General features: G+C 46.9%; 1 protein-coding gene across 4 annotated transcripts in view; it reads right to left on the bottom strand.

The window, feature by feature from the left end:
- Positions 1–15,122, bottom strand: part of ZNF532 (zinc finger protein 532) — a 95,485-nt gene that overhangs the window by 47,666 nt on the left and 32,697 nt on the right. For all 4 annotated transcript variants that reach the window (XM_054583738.1, XM_054583740.1, XM_054583739.1 and 1 more), the window contains one exon: positions 1,168–3,533. In XM_054583738.1, the coding sequence (XP_054439713.1) occupies positions 1,168–3,516 (2,349 nt within the window). In that variant the 5' untranslated portion in view covers positions 3,517–3,533. The remainder of the gene's footprint in view (positions 1–1,167; positions 3,534–15,122) is intronic.

Raw genomic sequence — 15,122 nt, 5'->3', positions numbered from 1 at the left:
GAGTGTTTTACGATCGAAGCCGATGAAACATTTAACATCCACGGCTGCAAGAACGCTTTCAAAACTCCTTATTGCTTCCATTTCCACTAAACTGAAGACCCAACAGAAAAAAAATTATTGAGGTATGCCGATCTCCTGTTCCCCAAATTCAAAATTCTGCAAAGAACTTAGTCGTTGCCCTTGGAGGAATATCATAGGGATGTTGGAGTCAAATGAAAGAAAAGTCGGTTTTACCATTCAGTCTTCAAAAACGGAAGTTTGGGTGAGAGAACATTAACCTGAACTACTGCGCCCTTCCAATTTCTCATGTTTTCTGGTTTGGAGAATAAATCGTATGGTCTCTCTAAGCTCGAATGGGTTTCACTCAACATGTCCAGCTACTTCAGATGATAGGAATCATGTGTTTGTAAAACACATTCATCTAGTAGCCAAAAATTGGCCTCGTGGAGAGAAACAACTATAGGGATAAAAAGCTGACTGACGCCCGTTGTGAAGCGTATTTCGCCAACATCAACCTGCCCTTCACTAAAACAACAAGAAAGCTGCGAACAAACGCAGAGGTATCCTATTTAATGAAGGTAGGTTTTCTATTTGTTGCTTAAATTCACTGCAGTAAAGAATATTATTCCATACACTTCAGGACCAAGCAAACTGAAAAGTAGGTACCCATTTGGTATGTTTAACTATAAAAAACAGTAATTGTAAGTAAAAACAGGAATTTTTTAAATACCAAAATTGTCCCTAACAATTAAGGAACATTGGTTATGTAAGTAGCCTGACTTGAACCCTTAATTCAACAGGATGATACTAAAATTGGCTGGATCTCAGACTCCCTGCGTAAATTCCAATGATCCAACACTTAAGAAGTCTGTTACTTACCCTAAATCTAAGGTGCCATAACTCAACTAGTACACAGAGATCCTATCCGTCTAAAAAGAATCAGCTACCCCGAAAATTTTCTGAAAGTAAGATTTGTGTTTCCACACTGTCCTGTTCCATGAAAACAATCCTTCCTCTCTCACGTACGTCCACACATACTTCCACGCACACGCCTCCCACGCCCTCTCCGTTTAACTGAGTTCCCACCCATAAAATCAAGGGCATTGTATAGAGCACTCATGTCTACAGATTCATCACCGAAACACCAAAATGTAAATGATACTCTACTTGTCCACTCGCATCTGCTGCCTGCTGGAAATGCGTGGCCAGCGACGTCTCGTCCTGGAAAACTTCATTGCACTCCAAACATTTCAGACTATGCCTGCAGAGCTTGGATGGGTCTTCGTCCAGAGGCATAGCTGGAATGATGGGGGTGCTGGAAGGAGCAGAGATGACGGTCCCAGTTATACCAGACTGAATTTTGGTGACAGTGTGTGTGCCAGCCCCCACGGAGCTCGGCAGAGCGGAAGATGACGCAGAAGTATTGCTTGACGGAGAAACAATCATTTGATCTGCTGGGACGGGCTTTAAAATCAGGTGGGAGCACTGCATCACAACCCCCTTCTCCTTATGCCCGCGGGCATGGGAAAGGAGGCTGCACTTGTTGTAAAAAACGAGGTTCTTTGTACAGTGGTTACACGTTACTTCGATGCGCACGCTGCGTCGGTCGTAGTGTTGCGTCAGACTCTTTTCAAGAGCAAAGGAGTCGCCACACTCCAAGCACTTGTACCCGCGGGTCGGTAACGTGATGCCTGCGTTAGCAGGGGGACTGAGGTTGGGGATGTAAACTGGAACGGGGTTGACACTGCTCAGCACCTTGTTGAAAGCTTCCACCACAGAGCTCTGCAGGGAGGACACCACCTGGACCCGAGACACCTTTTTGGGTGGCTGCGAGGCTGCTGCATTGATTATTGCCTGCTTGATTTGCTGCTGAGGTTTGGTGAGCACTTGGCGGAGCTCAGAGGTGGCCTGGGCGCCCTGAGGCAGAAGGTTAAGGTTGGCGAGGTGCACAGTCTTTGGCACAAGTTTGGCATTGGCCAGGCTGGATGCCGGCACCACGACGGTTTGCTGCTGGATGGCGTTGGCAGCTTTGATGATGGCGCTGCTGGCACTCTGAACAGATGCAGCAGATATGACCGTGGCTTTGACCGTCGTGTTGTTAGCGAGCTTCAAATTGATGACTTGAGAGCCCGCCGTCTTCACGGCGGACACAGGGAGGAAGGCAGTTGCCACAGGCTTAATTGTGACCTGTTTGGGGGTCAGCTCTGCAGGCGCAACTGCGTTGGTGACCACGGCAGACTGCAGAGGCGCTCTGGGGGGAGAGGAAAGGACCGCGGCGGAGGTGGGCGATGACAGAAGCGATGTCACCGACGCCACCACGGGCCCCGTCTGCTCAGAAGGCTTTTTTCCAGAGTCAAGGTCGACTTCTGGCAAGACCCTTGTCACTGTTCTCTTTATTTCCCCAGATGACGTCTTAATGGTTTTGATGCGGACTTTGGGAATTGCTGGTGTCGATCCTGCAGGGGACGATGGAGATCCCTTGCTACTGTTCTCACTTGAAATGCTCCTGGGGCTATCCGGCTGCTTCAGGGACACCTTCTTCGTCCCATCGATGAGACTCTGGGATTCAGGGGACTTTTCAATGGCTCTAGGACTATCGTTTACTTCTTTTGGTAATGGAGAGGATTCCCCTGAATTGGTCACCGGGTCTTTACAGGAGTCGGACGCAGCCTTTTTAGCACTAAGAGCTGCGATGGCAGCTATGCAGGAAGAAAGCTTGGAGGATGGCTTTGACCTCGACGGGGCCACGCCGCCAAGGCTGGTGTCATTCTTCTCAGAGCCCAGTTTCCCGTCATGGACCCTATTTTCAAGCACCTTTTCAGAGTTTTCCTTCAATTTCTCCTCCACTTTCCTGACTTTAAAAGGTTCATAAACGCTCAGATTTATAGAATTAGTTTCCGTTTCTCTCTTGACGACTTTGTTTTTATCTACATTGCCTGAAGCAGAGATTCCAGTTTTGCTCAAGTTCTCCCCTCCAAGCGCCTTCATTTTATCATAGTCCTGTTGTTGGGGAACGGACCCCGCCAGCACGTTCGATCTGAAACTCGCTCGCATGTCCTCTTTGTCGGGGGGGTCGTCCACCTCTATCTTCTCGTCGTCGTCAAACTCTTCAGCACTGGAGATGGGGCTAAACTGGCTGAAAGCAGAGTCTTTTAAAGTCACCTCTGAGGTAGGCACGTCTCCTTTCAAGGACTTGGATCCATCTTTACTGTAACTGTCAAGAGAGGACGCCGTGAGAAACCCATTATGTAAGCCATTGCCGGTGGGATTGTGGCCGTCTTTCTCCGCGCCCTCGGAAGAATCGATGTTCCGAACGTTCTTCACGATAACGCTGACGCCGACGTCAGAGGAGGAGGGCGTGTGGGAGTCGTCGTCTCCGTGAGCGTTCTGCTTGATGTGGCTTTCCTGGTCATCGTGTCCCGATTCAATCGCTGCTTTCGGATCGACCATATCTGGGATGTCAAATGCTGCCAGGAGGTCGTCAAAGTCTGGGGTCTTCATATCCCCCATGGTCATGAATTTGATCAGACGTTCTGTTAAACAAACAGAAAATCATTCCATCAGCAACTGGCACTTCGTGATGATGAGATAAATATCCCTCTAGGATTTACACTAACACGGTGAAGATTACTAAGAAGAGTAAGTCAATAACTGCACAATCACTGTAACTACAGGATTCTGAGTCCAAGTAAACAAATACCCAGAGAATATATATATAAGACCTTGATAAGTACGACTTCAAAGTAATTCCTTCAACATGCCCTATACAGCATGAGCGGTGCGACATGTCTCTAACAAGAATAAAATTGAGCAAAACTGTTAGTTTAAGAAAAGCAGGTTTGGATGTAACATCTAGAAAATTTGTCATTTATAACTGGACTCATCACCTTGTTTTCACAAAAAGCTACTTCTAAACACATTTTGATCTTGACAGTATTTATTTCCACTGGCAGAATTATCACTATGATAGTCACCATCAGATTCAGGAAATCAAGTTAAAAGAAATGTACTACAATAAAAATAACCAATTACAGATAACCATTTACTCCCAGAAGAATAAACATTCCAACCCATCATAGCACAGCTACTGTTAATAAAGTTCCACCTGGGATTTAAAAAAAAAAAAAAAACCATCCCTAAGGAGCTGATTCCATCAGTTTTTATTTAATCCTAATTCTCTCTATTATGTTAGGGGGGAAACGGCGTCCTCGCAGAAAAGCACAGCATCCCTTCCTTGTCCCAGCCCAGTTCAGTGGTTCTGGTGGTCACGGTGCCACGTGGCTGTTTCCTAGTTCCCACGCATCCAACACAGTTGTGCAAGTGCCTGTGGTAGCAGAGCAAGACCTCGCCACGAATCTGTCCTCCATGCGCCTCAACCTGGGCTCAGGACTGCAGAGCCTGGAAGAGGGAAGGCCCTCTCTTTCATCCCTGAGCTAGATACGGGTGGAGAACATTCGTGCCCACGAGGCCTTGGATGGTAGGACCATTTCAGAAAAATGGACAGTCACTACTGAAGATGAAGGATATATAAATACACGCAGCGCTGGGGGTCTTTAACAGGTGCCCTTTACCCCACCTGCTGAGGATGCACGCTCGTGGGGTTCAGATCAAACCTGCACTGTAAGAGGGATGTCCATCCCCCCTGAACCCCAGAGTACTCCCTCCCACGCTCCTCTTAGACTCTGGGGCACACAAGAACGTGCGCACTCTCCTCTTTTTACCTACTCGTCTGTCAGCACTCACCTTCACACCATCGATGCCACACAACTAATGCGCCACGCATCAGGGGCCAGGACACTGGGTCCCTAACAGAGGAGTGGCCCAGAGCCAGCTCTGCAACCCTGGCAAATAAGGGAACCTCTTTGGGTGGGCTCCTTCCTTGCTCAGTGCAGGGTGGGAGGCAAGCAGCAGGGAAAGGAAGGAAAGAGGAGAGGGAGGGTGAGAAATAGGAAAGGAGGCAATAAGCCATGTCAGAAGGGAAGAGGGGAGGGTTAGAGCGGATTTTTGGCAACTTTCAATGGGGAAATTAGCCTCACTGGTTTGTAGACACATATTCCTAAACTCTTCCTTCTTCAGTTGTCCTACGTTATCCCTCCTTTAAATCTGCTTTAAATCACTAAGAAGTGGTCTTCCACATTTTACTGGTGGATTTAATAGTTCATTTTCTTGTACAATCTGTCAAAGATCATGCATCCCTAAAAAAAGTAATGATATGAGGTCAAGGTTGAACTTTCACTCGGGTGGCCATATACCAATGGGAACTCAAACCACAGAGCCACCAGCAGTGGCTCAGACACCCTTAGCACACTCAGTCACTCTGGGACATGTCCAAACACTTCTAAGAATTTGGCTGGCAAAACTACTGTTGACGGTGAAATGGACTCTCATGGACTCTCATGGTTCAATAGGAGCTGGAGGAAAAAAACCACCCCCATTCACATATCTCAGTTAACACAGATCTAAAAAAGCCCGCATGCTGTTCTCTAAATGGTTTGCTTCGCTTAGAGAAAACCCCAGTGACCATTCTTCACTCAGGTGGGTGGCTATAGGACCGGACAGGGAAGAACGTACCCCCAGCACTGAACCACAGCCAAGAAGAAAGGAGCAGAGGAAACTAGACAACACTTCTAAGCTCTTACTGATGTGAAAATACCTGTAAGAAATCCTACCCAGTAGAGAAGTTTGAGAGGATTTTTTTTTTTTTAATGAAGTTGAACATTTAATCTGCAAAGTATGGGCAATGAAAACTCCATCTGTCAGATAGTATGTCTACTTTAGAGTCTGCCCACTTAGGAATAATCCCAGAATATCACCACTTTCATGTAAGCATCGCACTGCAGTTCTAAATCGAAAACTCACAACCACGGTCAGCAAACCATGGCCTGCGGACTGTTTACCAACCATGGTCGTCCAAGCGGGTAGATCCCTATTTTCGAAAAACTTGGGACACAGAATCATGAGCCACCCCTATCCCCTACCACCAGGCCTAAAGAGGACTGTTTTCCTTTTATATCCTCATCCGAGGACATTTTTTTCATTGCTTTTAGAGAGAAAAGAAGGGAAAGAGAGAAACATCGATGTGAAAGAGAAAGATCAACTGGTTGCCTTCTCGTATGCACCCCGACCGGGGACCGAACCTGCAGCATGAGTATGTGCCCTGACCAGGAACCGAACCAGTGACCTTCTGGTCCACAGGAGGATGCTCCAACCAACCGAGCCACACCAGCCAGGGCTGATTCTTATTAATGCTACCACTTATTCACAGCTTGGATCTGGGCTCTGGAAGTCACAGAGGACTTGGGCTCTTCCTAAGTGCCTCCATCCTTTCTTTACAGCTACACGGGATGTACGTCAACTGCCCTCTCTTTATGCAAAAGACGTCATCCAGTGTCACATCGTTCGTCCCAGAGGGGTGTCAGTTCAAGAGTAAAAAGAACAGGAGACAATGCAAACACTCATGGGTGCCAGGTCCAAGACACAACCACAAGAAATGATAAAAGGTCACCACACGCAACCTTGAACGATGGGCAGTTCAGATCAGCCATGCAACTGGCAGGTATTCTTACGAATATCTGGAAGATTAATGCATGATTCTTAGTCTTGCCTTCTCCTGTTTCCACACTGGGGACCTGCCTGATTGGTCCTTGCACAGGTGCCTCAGGGCAGCTAATAAATCCTTTAGTGACTGTATCTTTCCCTACCTGCCCAAGTAAAGCAGAGTTGAGGCTGGAGAAACACCAGCCTGCAAACCCCTCCCGAGGGGTGGAGAAGATGTTCCCGATTCAGGAGCAACTCTCTCTCCGTAGCAATCCAGCCATGCACCCTGCTGTCTCACGCCTCCGTGTCACCTTATGCTTTCTGCTTTCTCTTGAAGGAAAAGGGTGGACCAGTGAGACACCCTGAGAGGTGAGAGGGAAGTAGCTGTGGTTTACAAAGCAGTGAGTCGGCCCCTCAGAGTTCACCTGACGGAACCCTGACTCCAAGGTGAAAACGCACAATGAGGATAAAACACTGCGCGCAGGGGGCCATCGACAGCACGTCACACTGTCTGAAACCCAAGACGACACTGTGTGGGTGGACTCACCTCTCCGGGTTGTGTAATTAATGTAATAAATACCACTCTCTGTAACTTCACACTTCTTTTCTGGTTTATAGAAATGTTTTTCATACCCACAATCACATCGTCCTATTACCCACTACCTTCCCACGTTCGGGAAGATGAGAACAAATTTTCCACTCAGGAGGGAAAAAAATGTTTAAATCTCACTTCATGGCTCAGTTATATGAAGTAGCAGGAGAAATGTTTACGTTTGCAAGGTTTCTTCATTTTCCCCTAATTCCTAAGTGCTACTCTTTTAGAAATAGATTGTTTTGCTTCAAAACACTACAGAAATAAATCTGCCTCCTCTCTTAAAAGATAACGTAAAAATATGTCAAAATTTGAGATTCTCTTGGCCTCGACAGCTTGGTTTTCAAACAGAATTAGCTTTAGTGGTTGTAACAATCTTTCATTTCATTTATACACTCTAAAATATATCTTCCTTCAAAGGCACTAACAGTCTTCTCATTTAAGACTATTCCCCATTCCAATAACCTATAATTCACTAAGAGCATTTGCGCTTAACAGACAATGTCCTTTTACCCAGCAACACTGAAAACATCTCAGGGAAAAAGCTAGGCCTGTCTACTGAAAAGGAAATGGAAAGAACTCAAGTGTGTCACATGCTCACTTTATTCCCTCCTATGACACAGACAAAACCTTTCCTTTCCTACCATAGCCTCTTAAAAATCAGACAGCTATTTCATCTTTGTTAGCAAAAGTCAAAAGTTATCAAGTCAAAAGAAAACCTTAAGAAAAACCTACTCACCCTTTACTCACGCTTTGCAATGAAAAAAAAAAAAAATTTGTTTCATGGAGCTGTTTCCCCATGTCCAGCTAGAGAATGACAGGGAGAAAGGCTCAGGCGTTGCTTAACCAGGGACCAGACTTAATCCCAGAGCCACGCCTAAACCCAGCCAAGGCTCTGCCCCCAAAACGAATGCAAGGTCAATGTGAGCAGTGAAAACACATCAGCTCTCCCACTTAAATGGAGAAACTAATGTTTTCTTTAACGAAAGTCAATAAACTCTTAATCATAATAATCGTGAAGAAAAACAAATCAAAGTCCATTGACCACCCTGACAGTATTCCACACACTTCCCATAAAATAATGGTAATAATCCAAGGTCTATTATTCTCTTTGGGGACTATATTTATGACTATTTTCTAGTACTATCTGGCCACTGAGGCCCTTCTTAAAGAAATAATTTGGCCCTGGCTGGTGTGGCTCAGTGGACTGGGTGCCGGCCTGCAGAACGAAAAGTCACCGGCTCTCCTGGTTGCAGGCTAGGTCCCCACTGGGGGGCATGCAAGAGGCAACTGATCTACTTATCTCTGCACATTGAAGTTTCTCTCCCTCTTTGCCCTCCCTTCCCTTCTCTCTAAAAGTAAATAAATAAAATCTTTTAAGAAAATAAAAGAAAGGATTCCAGCACCTCCCGTTTTTCAAGTCTTCCGTGGGGATGGGCTTCTTCTCTTGGCCCTGGATGTTCCAGTTCTTGTTTTTCCCGTTATACTAGTATGCAGACCTTCAAGCCTCCCCCACCACCAATCTTTTCCATCTCTGGCATTTTCAGGACCCTCTATCATTACGCCTCTTCAGCTACAAAAAGGAAGGAATGGGGGGGGGCGCGTGGAGGAATCATGTATCTCTCCCCCCCGCTGACCTTTAGCCTCTGCCCCGCCCTTCAATCTTAAATGCTCAGGAGGGAGAGACCATGTTGTCGCTGCAACTGCCTCCCAAGCACCAAGCCGGTACAGTGACTGACGCCTTCCTCATGCTTCTCCACTTTTCCTAAACCAGCTGGAAATACAGGTCAGTTCTGAGGGGTTTTGTCTGTCTGTCTGTTGTAAATCGGATCGGCTGCTGGAGAAGGTGTCAGCCGCTGGAGCAGGCGTCAAGATCCTCTGCCTCAGCGCTTGTCTGGAGGAAAGTGGGTGCAGAAGGAGAAGACTGGGCCCCCAAACTGGCAGACACTTATGTTTCAGAGTAATAAATAACACAAACACTTCCGTACACAGACATGGACGTCTAAGTGCGTATAGCTTTGAGGAAAAATAAGCAACAATAAATGGAACCACAGAAGGAATATAAAAATTACATGTACTGGAAGGCCCCAGGCAAGTGACAAATGCCGAAGAAAGAGCTCATTTTATCCTTTGTCCTCCACACCAATCAGACCTGGTGTGACTCTGGACCGCAAGCGAGCACCCTGAGGGTCTTACGCTGCCTGTGCAGCCACACAGAGGAACTGTGATCCACAATGTCACCGTCCAGCCCTGGTGGCTGGGGGCCCTGATTCCACTGCCCTTGGGGCAGAACATCTTCTAGGTGGGTGGCACGCCGCGTGCGAACAGTTCATACACAGGTGGAATGAACAGAAGGCACATTTTGTTAATTCTGCACATGTAAACAAGAAATTAGTACTACATCTGCTATGATTCAGAATAGATATTGACTTGTTTCACTCAATCCTGATGTTACCATCTCTTTATATACAGATACTTCAGCCAAAGTAGTGTTTTCTTCTTCAGTGAACACCTAATAGTCCTTATGTGTATATAACCTACGCGGACGTTCAAGGTGCTTCTGGGAATATAAACTCAAGAGTCTCATAATCAGGGCATAACCTTGGGAAATACAAGACTAAGAGCAGCCCCAGCCCTTCCCTGTGGTTATTCTTCACCCTTCCCACAAGGCCTCCCTGCCCTCCTCCACCCATCCCTCTCCCAGGGACCCTGGGGACACAGCCACCAAGTAATGGAACGATCCCTACATACCTCAGCCTTTTCTGCTCAACCTGCAATTCCTGGCTTACTTCTGACCAACCCGCCCCACCCCCCACCCCCTCCCTGCGCTCCAAGCACTCAGGTCAAAACGAAAGCTCAGCCAAAAAGAGAACCCTTGCCTTCCCCACTCCGCAGCTGCCAGAAGCTGCCTAAATCCTTGCTCTGCATTCCCTGGGGGGTCCTCGGTGTCACTTAAGCTCCACAATCCCCTTTCCCTTCACTTAACTCCCACCCTGCCAGGAGACAGAGGCCTTTTCTAATCTCTTCCCTTTACCTACTAACTCCACGCTTTGGCCTTTTTCTTTCTGCAGTCCACCTCCAAGATAACAGGAATGCGGCAAGCCCGTGGCCCACACCCTTCCTTCCTCCCGACCTTGCCTGGTCCTGGGGCTGGCCCCACCAAGCCGATCCTCCTTCGTCCCCATCGGCTGGTCGCCCTTCTCCTGAGCTTTTGGTGACTCCCTTCACCTCTGCCTTCAGGCATGAGGAGACCTCCCCCAGCCTTCCCCTAGTGACTCAACCTTGGTGCTCTGTCTCACGGACATGCGGCCTTCACAGCCGAGTTCTCCACCACCGGGACAACGCCTGCACCTCCCAGCTCCTTCCTGGCCCCTTGCAACCTACTTCCAACCCGGGCTGGAAGGAGGAATTTGGGGGCACGATGGAACTGTTCTGTATATCACAACTGTGGGGACGGATACACACTTCTTTGCATTTGCCATCACCGAGAGAATTTTACTGCATGGAAATTGGGAAGAAAGAAAAGGCAACCAGGCATGAGGGAAGGCCCCAAATGAAAGACCAACTGTAAGAAAGAACCAAACCATGTTAGAAGTGAGTAGCATTACCATGCTAAAGGGGGGAGGGGAGAAAAGGACTAACCAAGGCAACTTCGGAAAAACAAAATTGTTACTGTATACTGTAAGACTACAGGGAACAAAAAAGGTTTGTAATCTACTTATTAGTAGTATACCCATGACAGTTTTTTAGTTTTGGTAAATGTGTTATCATTACGTCAAGTGGTTAGGGAAAACTGGGTAAAGGGAACATGGAAACTCTTTTGTTTTATTTTTGCAACTTTCCTGTGAGTTAAAAATACTTCGAAATAAAAAGTTAAATGCCATTTAATAGTCTAAAAGGACTAAATGAAATAAAGCAAGTGGCTCAGGACACTCCCCAAAGGATCCCGTCCCAACCTCTGTCCCCGGAGCCTGTGCTGTTACCTGTGACCTTTCTGTCCGCCCGTGGCATTTTCAGCCGAATTTCCTGCTCCAGCGGTCCTTCCTCCCGCGGACGCCGCCGCGCTGCCATGAGCTGATTTCGCTCTGGTTCATCCCCCTCTGCTGTGTGGGTCCCTTCAGACTGTCCTCTGCCTTTGGGCTGAGGCGACCTCAGCACCTCCCAGGGTCGCACAATCATCGATATTCACGGAATGCACGTATTTCTACCGTCGGCCCTAGTTGTACCTTAAGAGCCCCTTTCCAATTGCAGGCTGTACTCCCCACGCTTGGCTCTCTCAGCCGTCTGTCCAACCTGCACTAAAGCCCTCCCGTTCCGTCCCAACCTGTTCCTCCTCCAAGTCCTAGCTGTGTGACGTCAGAGACGCTCAACCTTCCCTAAAAAAATATTGAAAACCCTCAGGCAGCATTTCACACACTGAAACAGAGACACTAGTTCTGTAGGTCGTACTGGCCTTTTCACCAACACAGGCCAAAAATACATGGAGTAAATGCCGAACTTTTCTACGCTGAGCGGGCTGCCTTCAGGCAGATAAATCTCTGGAAAGAGGGAAGCAATAGTTCCTGAATTTTGACCTAACCAGGGGTCATTTTGTTCTGACCCATCAATACAAACGCCAAAATCATTTCTTCAAAGGCTGCACCAATTTTTGTTGTCATCTTTATAAATTAAGACTTACTTTAAGAGCACAATGCCCCCCTCTTTATAAATATTTATTAGCTAACCTGTCTGGCAGCAAAATGATGAGTTATTATATATAAATTTCTGCATTATTGAGTATTACAAAGTTTAAACTGTTCCCCATATAGCTGGCTTAAAACGTGTCAAAGAAATATTGGTGCAGTGGCCACTTTTGGCAAAGATGGAGGTGTAGGTAGGTACACTTTGCTTCCCCGCACAACCAAAGGAAGACAACAACCAATTTAAAAACAAAAACCAACAGAGCTACCAGAAAATGGAACTGTATGAAGTCTGACAACCAAGGAGTAGAAGAAACATTCATCCAGGCTGGTAGGCGGGGCGGAGACGGGCAGCCAGGTTGGAGAGGACGCGCAGCAAGGTGGCAGCTGCGTTGGCTGGTGACTGGGCGGTCCCACATTCGCATGCAGATAAACTGGGAGGAAGAGCTGGGGAGTGAGACAGACCCCGCAACCCAGGGTTCCAGCGCAAGGAAAGCAAGCCTCAAAACCTCTGGCTGTACAACTCTCTGGGGGATGTGGTGGGAGGAGAAACTCCCGGCCTCACAGGACAGTCCATTGGAGGGGCTCCCAGGGTGCTAGAATGCACACAAACCCACCCACCTGAGGAGCAGCTCCAGAAGGGCCCAATCTGATTGTGGGTAGCTGGGAAAGTGACTGAAAGGTGGCCAAGAGCTGAGCAAGCGACATTGTTCCCTCTAGGACCCTTTCTCCCACATACAGCATCACAACACAGTGCAGTGGGTTGCCCCACCCTGGCAAACACCTAAGGCTCTGCCCCTTCCGATGTAACAGGTGTGCTAAGACAAAGAAATATGGCCCAAATGAAAGAACAGATCAAAACTCCAAAAAAAGAACTAAGTGATGAAGAGATAGCCAATCTATCAGATGAAGAGTTCAAAACACTGGTAATTAGGAGGCTCACAGAAATGATTGAGTGTGGCCACAAAATAAAGCAAAAGTAAAGGCTATATAAAGTAAAATAAAGAAAAATATACAGGGAACCAACAGTGAAGGGAAGAAAAGCGGGACTCAAATCAACGATTTGAAACCGAACAAAGAAATAAACATTCAACTGGAACAGGATAACGAAACAAGAATTCAAAAAAAAATGCAGAGGCTTAGGAACATCTAGGACAACTTTCAACGATCCAACATGTGAATCACAGAGGTGCCAGAAGGAGAAGAGGAAGAGCAAGAAATTGAAAATTTATTTGAAAAAATAATAAAGGAAAACTTCCCCAGTATGGTGAAGGAAACAGATATGCAAGGCTAGGAAGCTCAGAGAGTCTCAAACAAGTTGGACCCAAGGAGGAACACACCAATACACATCATAATTAAATTACCCGAGTAACGATAAGGAAAACCCTGGCTGGCTCAGTGGACTGAGTGCCAGCCTGCAAACCAAAGAGTTGCTGGTTCAATTACCAGTGAGGGCACACTGCAAAGTCCCCAGTAAGGGGGCATGTGAGAGGCAACCATGTATCAATGTTTCTCTCCCTCTCTTTCTTCTTCCTTGCCCCCCTCTCTAAAAATAAATAAATAAAATCTTGAAAGAAAGAAAGAAAAAGAAAGAAAGTAAAGAAAAGATGAGAGAATCTTAAAAGCAGCAAGAGAAAACGAAACAGTTACCTACAAAGGAAGTTCCCGTAAGGCTATCAGCTGATATCTGAAAAGAAACCTCACAGGCAAGAAGGGGCTGGAAAGAAGTATTCAAAGTCATGAAAGGCAAGGACCTACATCCAAGATTACTCTATCCAACAAAGCTATCATTTAGAATGGAAGGGCAGATAAAGGGTTTCCCAGGTAAGGTCAAGTTAAAGGAGTTCATCATCACCAAGCCCTTCTTATATGAAATGTTAAAGGGACTTACTTAAGAAAAAGAAGATTAAACATTAGGAACAGTAAAATGACAACAAACTCACAACTATCAACAAGTGAACCTAAAAAACAAAGACAAACTAAGCAAACCACTAGAACAGAAACAGAATCACAGAAATGGAGATCATATGGAGGGCTATCAGCAGAGATGGGGAGGAGGAAAGGTTCAGCAGGGGGGCTTTATCAGTAGGGAGAGGGAGGGGAAATGGTGCAGGGAATAAGAAGCATAATTGATAGGCACAAAATAGACAGGGGGAGGTTAAGAGTAGTATATGAAATGGAGAAGCCAAAGAACTTACATGTACGACCCATGGACTTGAACTAAGGGCAGGGTGTATGCTGGAGGGAGGGGTGGTTGCATAGTGGAGGGGGATAAAGGGGAGAGAAAAATGGGACAACTGTAATAGCATAATCAATAAAATATACTTAAAACAAAAGAAATACTGGTGCAGTGAATGATGAAGAGGGAGATCATTTACTTCCTTCTGCAGCTCCATGAAATAACTTACTGATCTACACTCTTGTCACTTAATAATAAGCAAGAGCATACGCAACTCATCCATACAGTTCCCAAAAACAAATGCATTTCCATACACACACCCTGGTGAAGAGAATGAGCTCCTCATGTGCCAACCACACAGACACTGACCACAGGTGGGAGGGCACAACAGCCCTTCCTGTACCCTTCCGGTCCAGCCTGACATGCCCTTTGCCCTCTGGCTTCTTTCTGTTGATAAGTTTTCCACCTAAAAAAGTGAGGGTTAACAGAATACACCCATCCCCAGGCCTATGAGAGGGGAGGGCTGATCCTTAGATATTTAGAGGGAGCCTTGTCAAAATCAAACATACCACACAAGCAGCCCAGGAAGCGTCAAATTCAAACAAAGATTGGACAGTGGTCAGAGAATTTCAAGGTGAGTTCCCATTCTTTTCATCCCACAACCAGTCAGGAGACCTACGGGGGCCAAACAGTCAGGACCAAGTTCTGGAGAACAGCTGGCGATCGCTAACCTTCCTTACTCCAGCATATGTGGATGTGAGGAAGAGCAGGCAAGAAAATAAGTGGGCAGCGCGTTCGGGGGCGGGGGGAGGGCCGGCTGGTACTGAGGGGCCAAGGGCTCACGTTGTCCATCACAGAACCCATGGGCTGAGGCGTGCACCTCGGTTACAATGAAGAACTAGTGGCTGAGAGACAAAATGACCCACAAGGGTCAGAACCAGAGAGGTGGACGGTAGAGCTGCTCAGACCAGAGGCGCAATGGTGCCGTCCTCGCCCGAGCTCACCTGACCTCTGCCGCCCCAAATGACAACAGAATTAAAAAGGTACACAGACACAGCATTTTACAGGGTGCACCACTTCTCACGAACAGCCACTGCAGCAGCAGCCTTGGCTGAGAGTCACATCTGGAAGGACT

Source organism: Pteronotus mesoamericanus, unplaced genomic scaffold (genome assembly GCF_021234165.1).
Source record: "Pteronotus mesoamericanus isolate MK-2021 breed Mesoamerican mustached bat unplaced genomic scaffold, CSHL_Meso_final contig_74, whole genome shotgun sequence".
NCBI classification, from domain to species: domain Eukaryota; kingdom Metazoa; phylum Chordata; class Mammalia; order Chiroptera; family Mormoopidae; genus Pteronotus; species Pteronotus mesoamericanus.
This window is presented reverse-complemented; position numbering and strand designations above follow the sequence as displayed.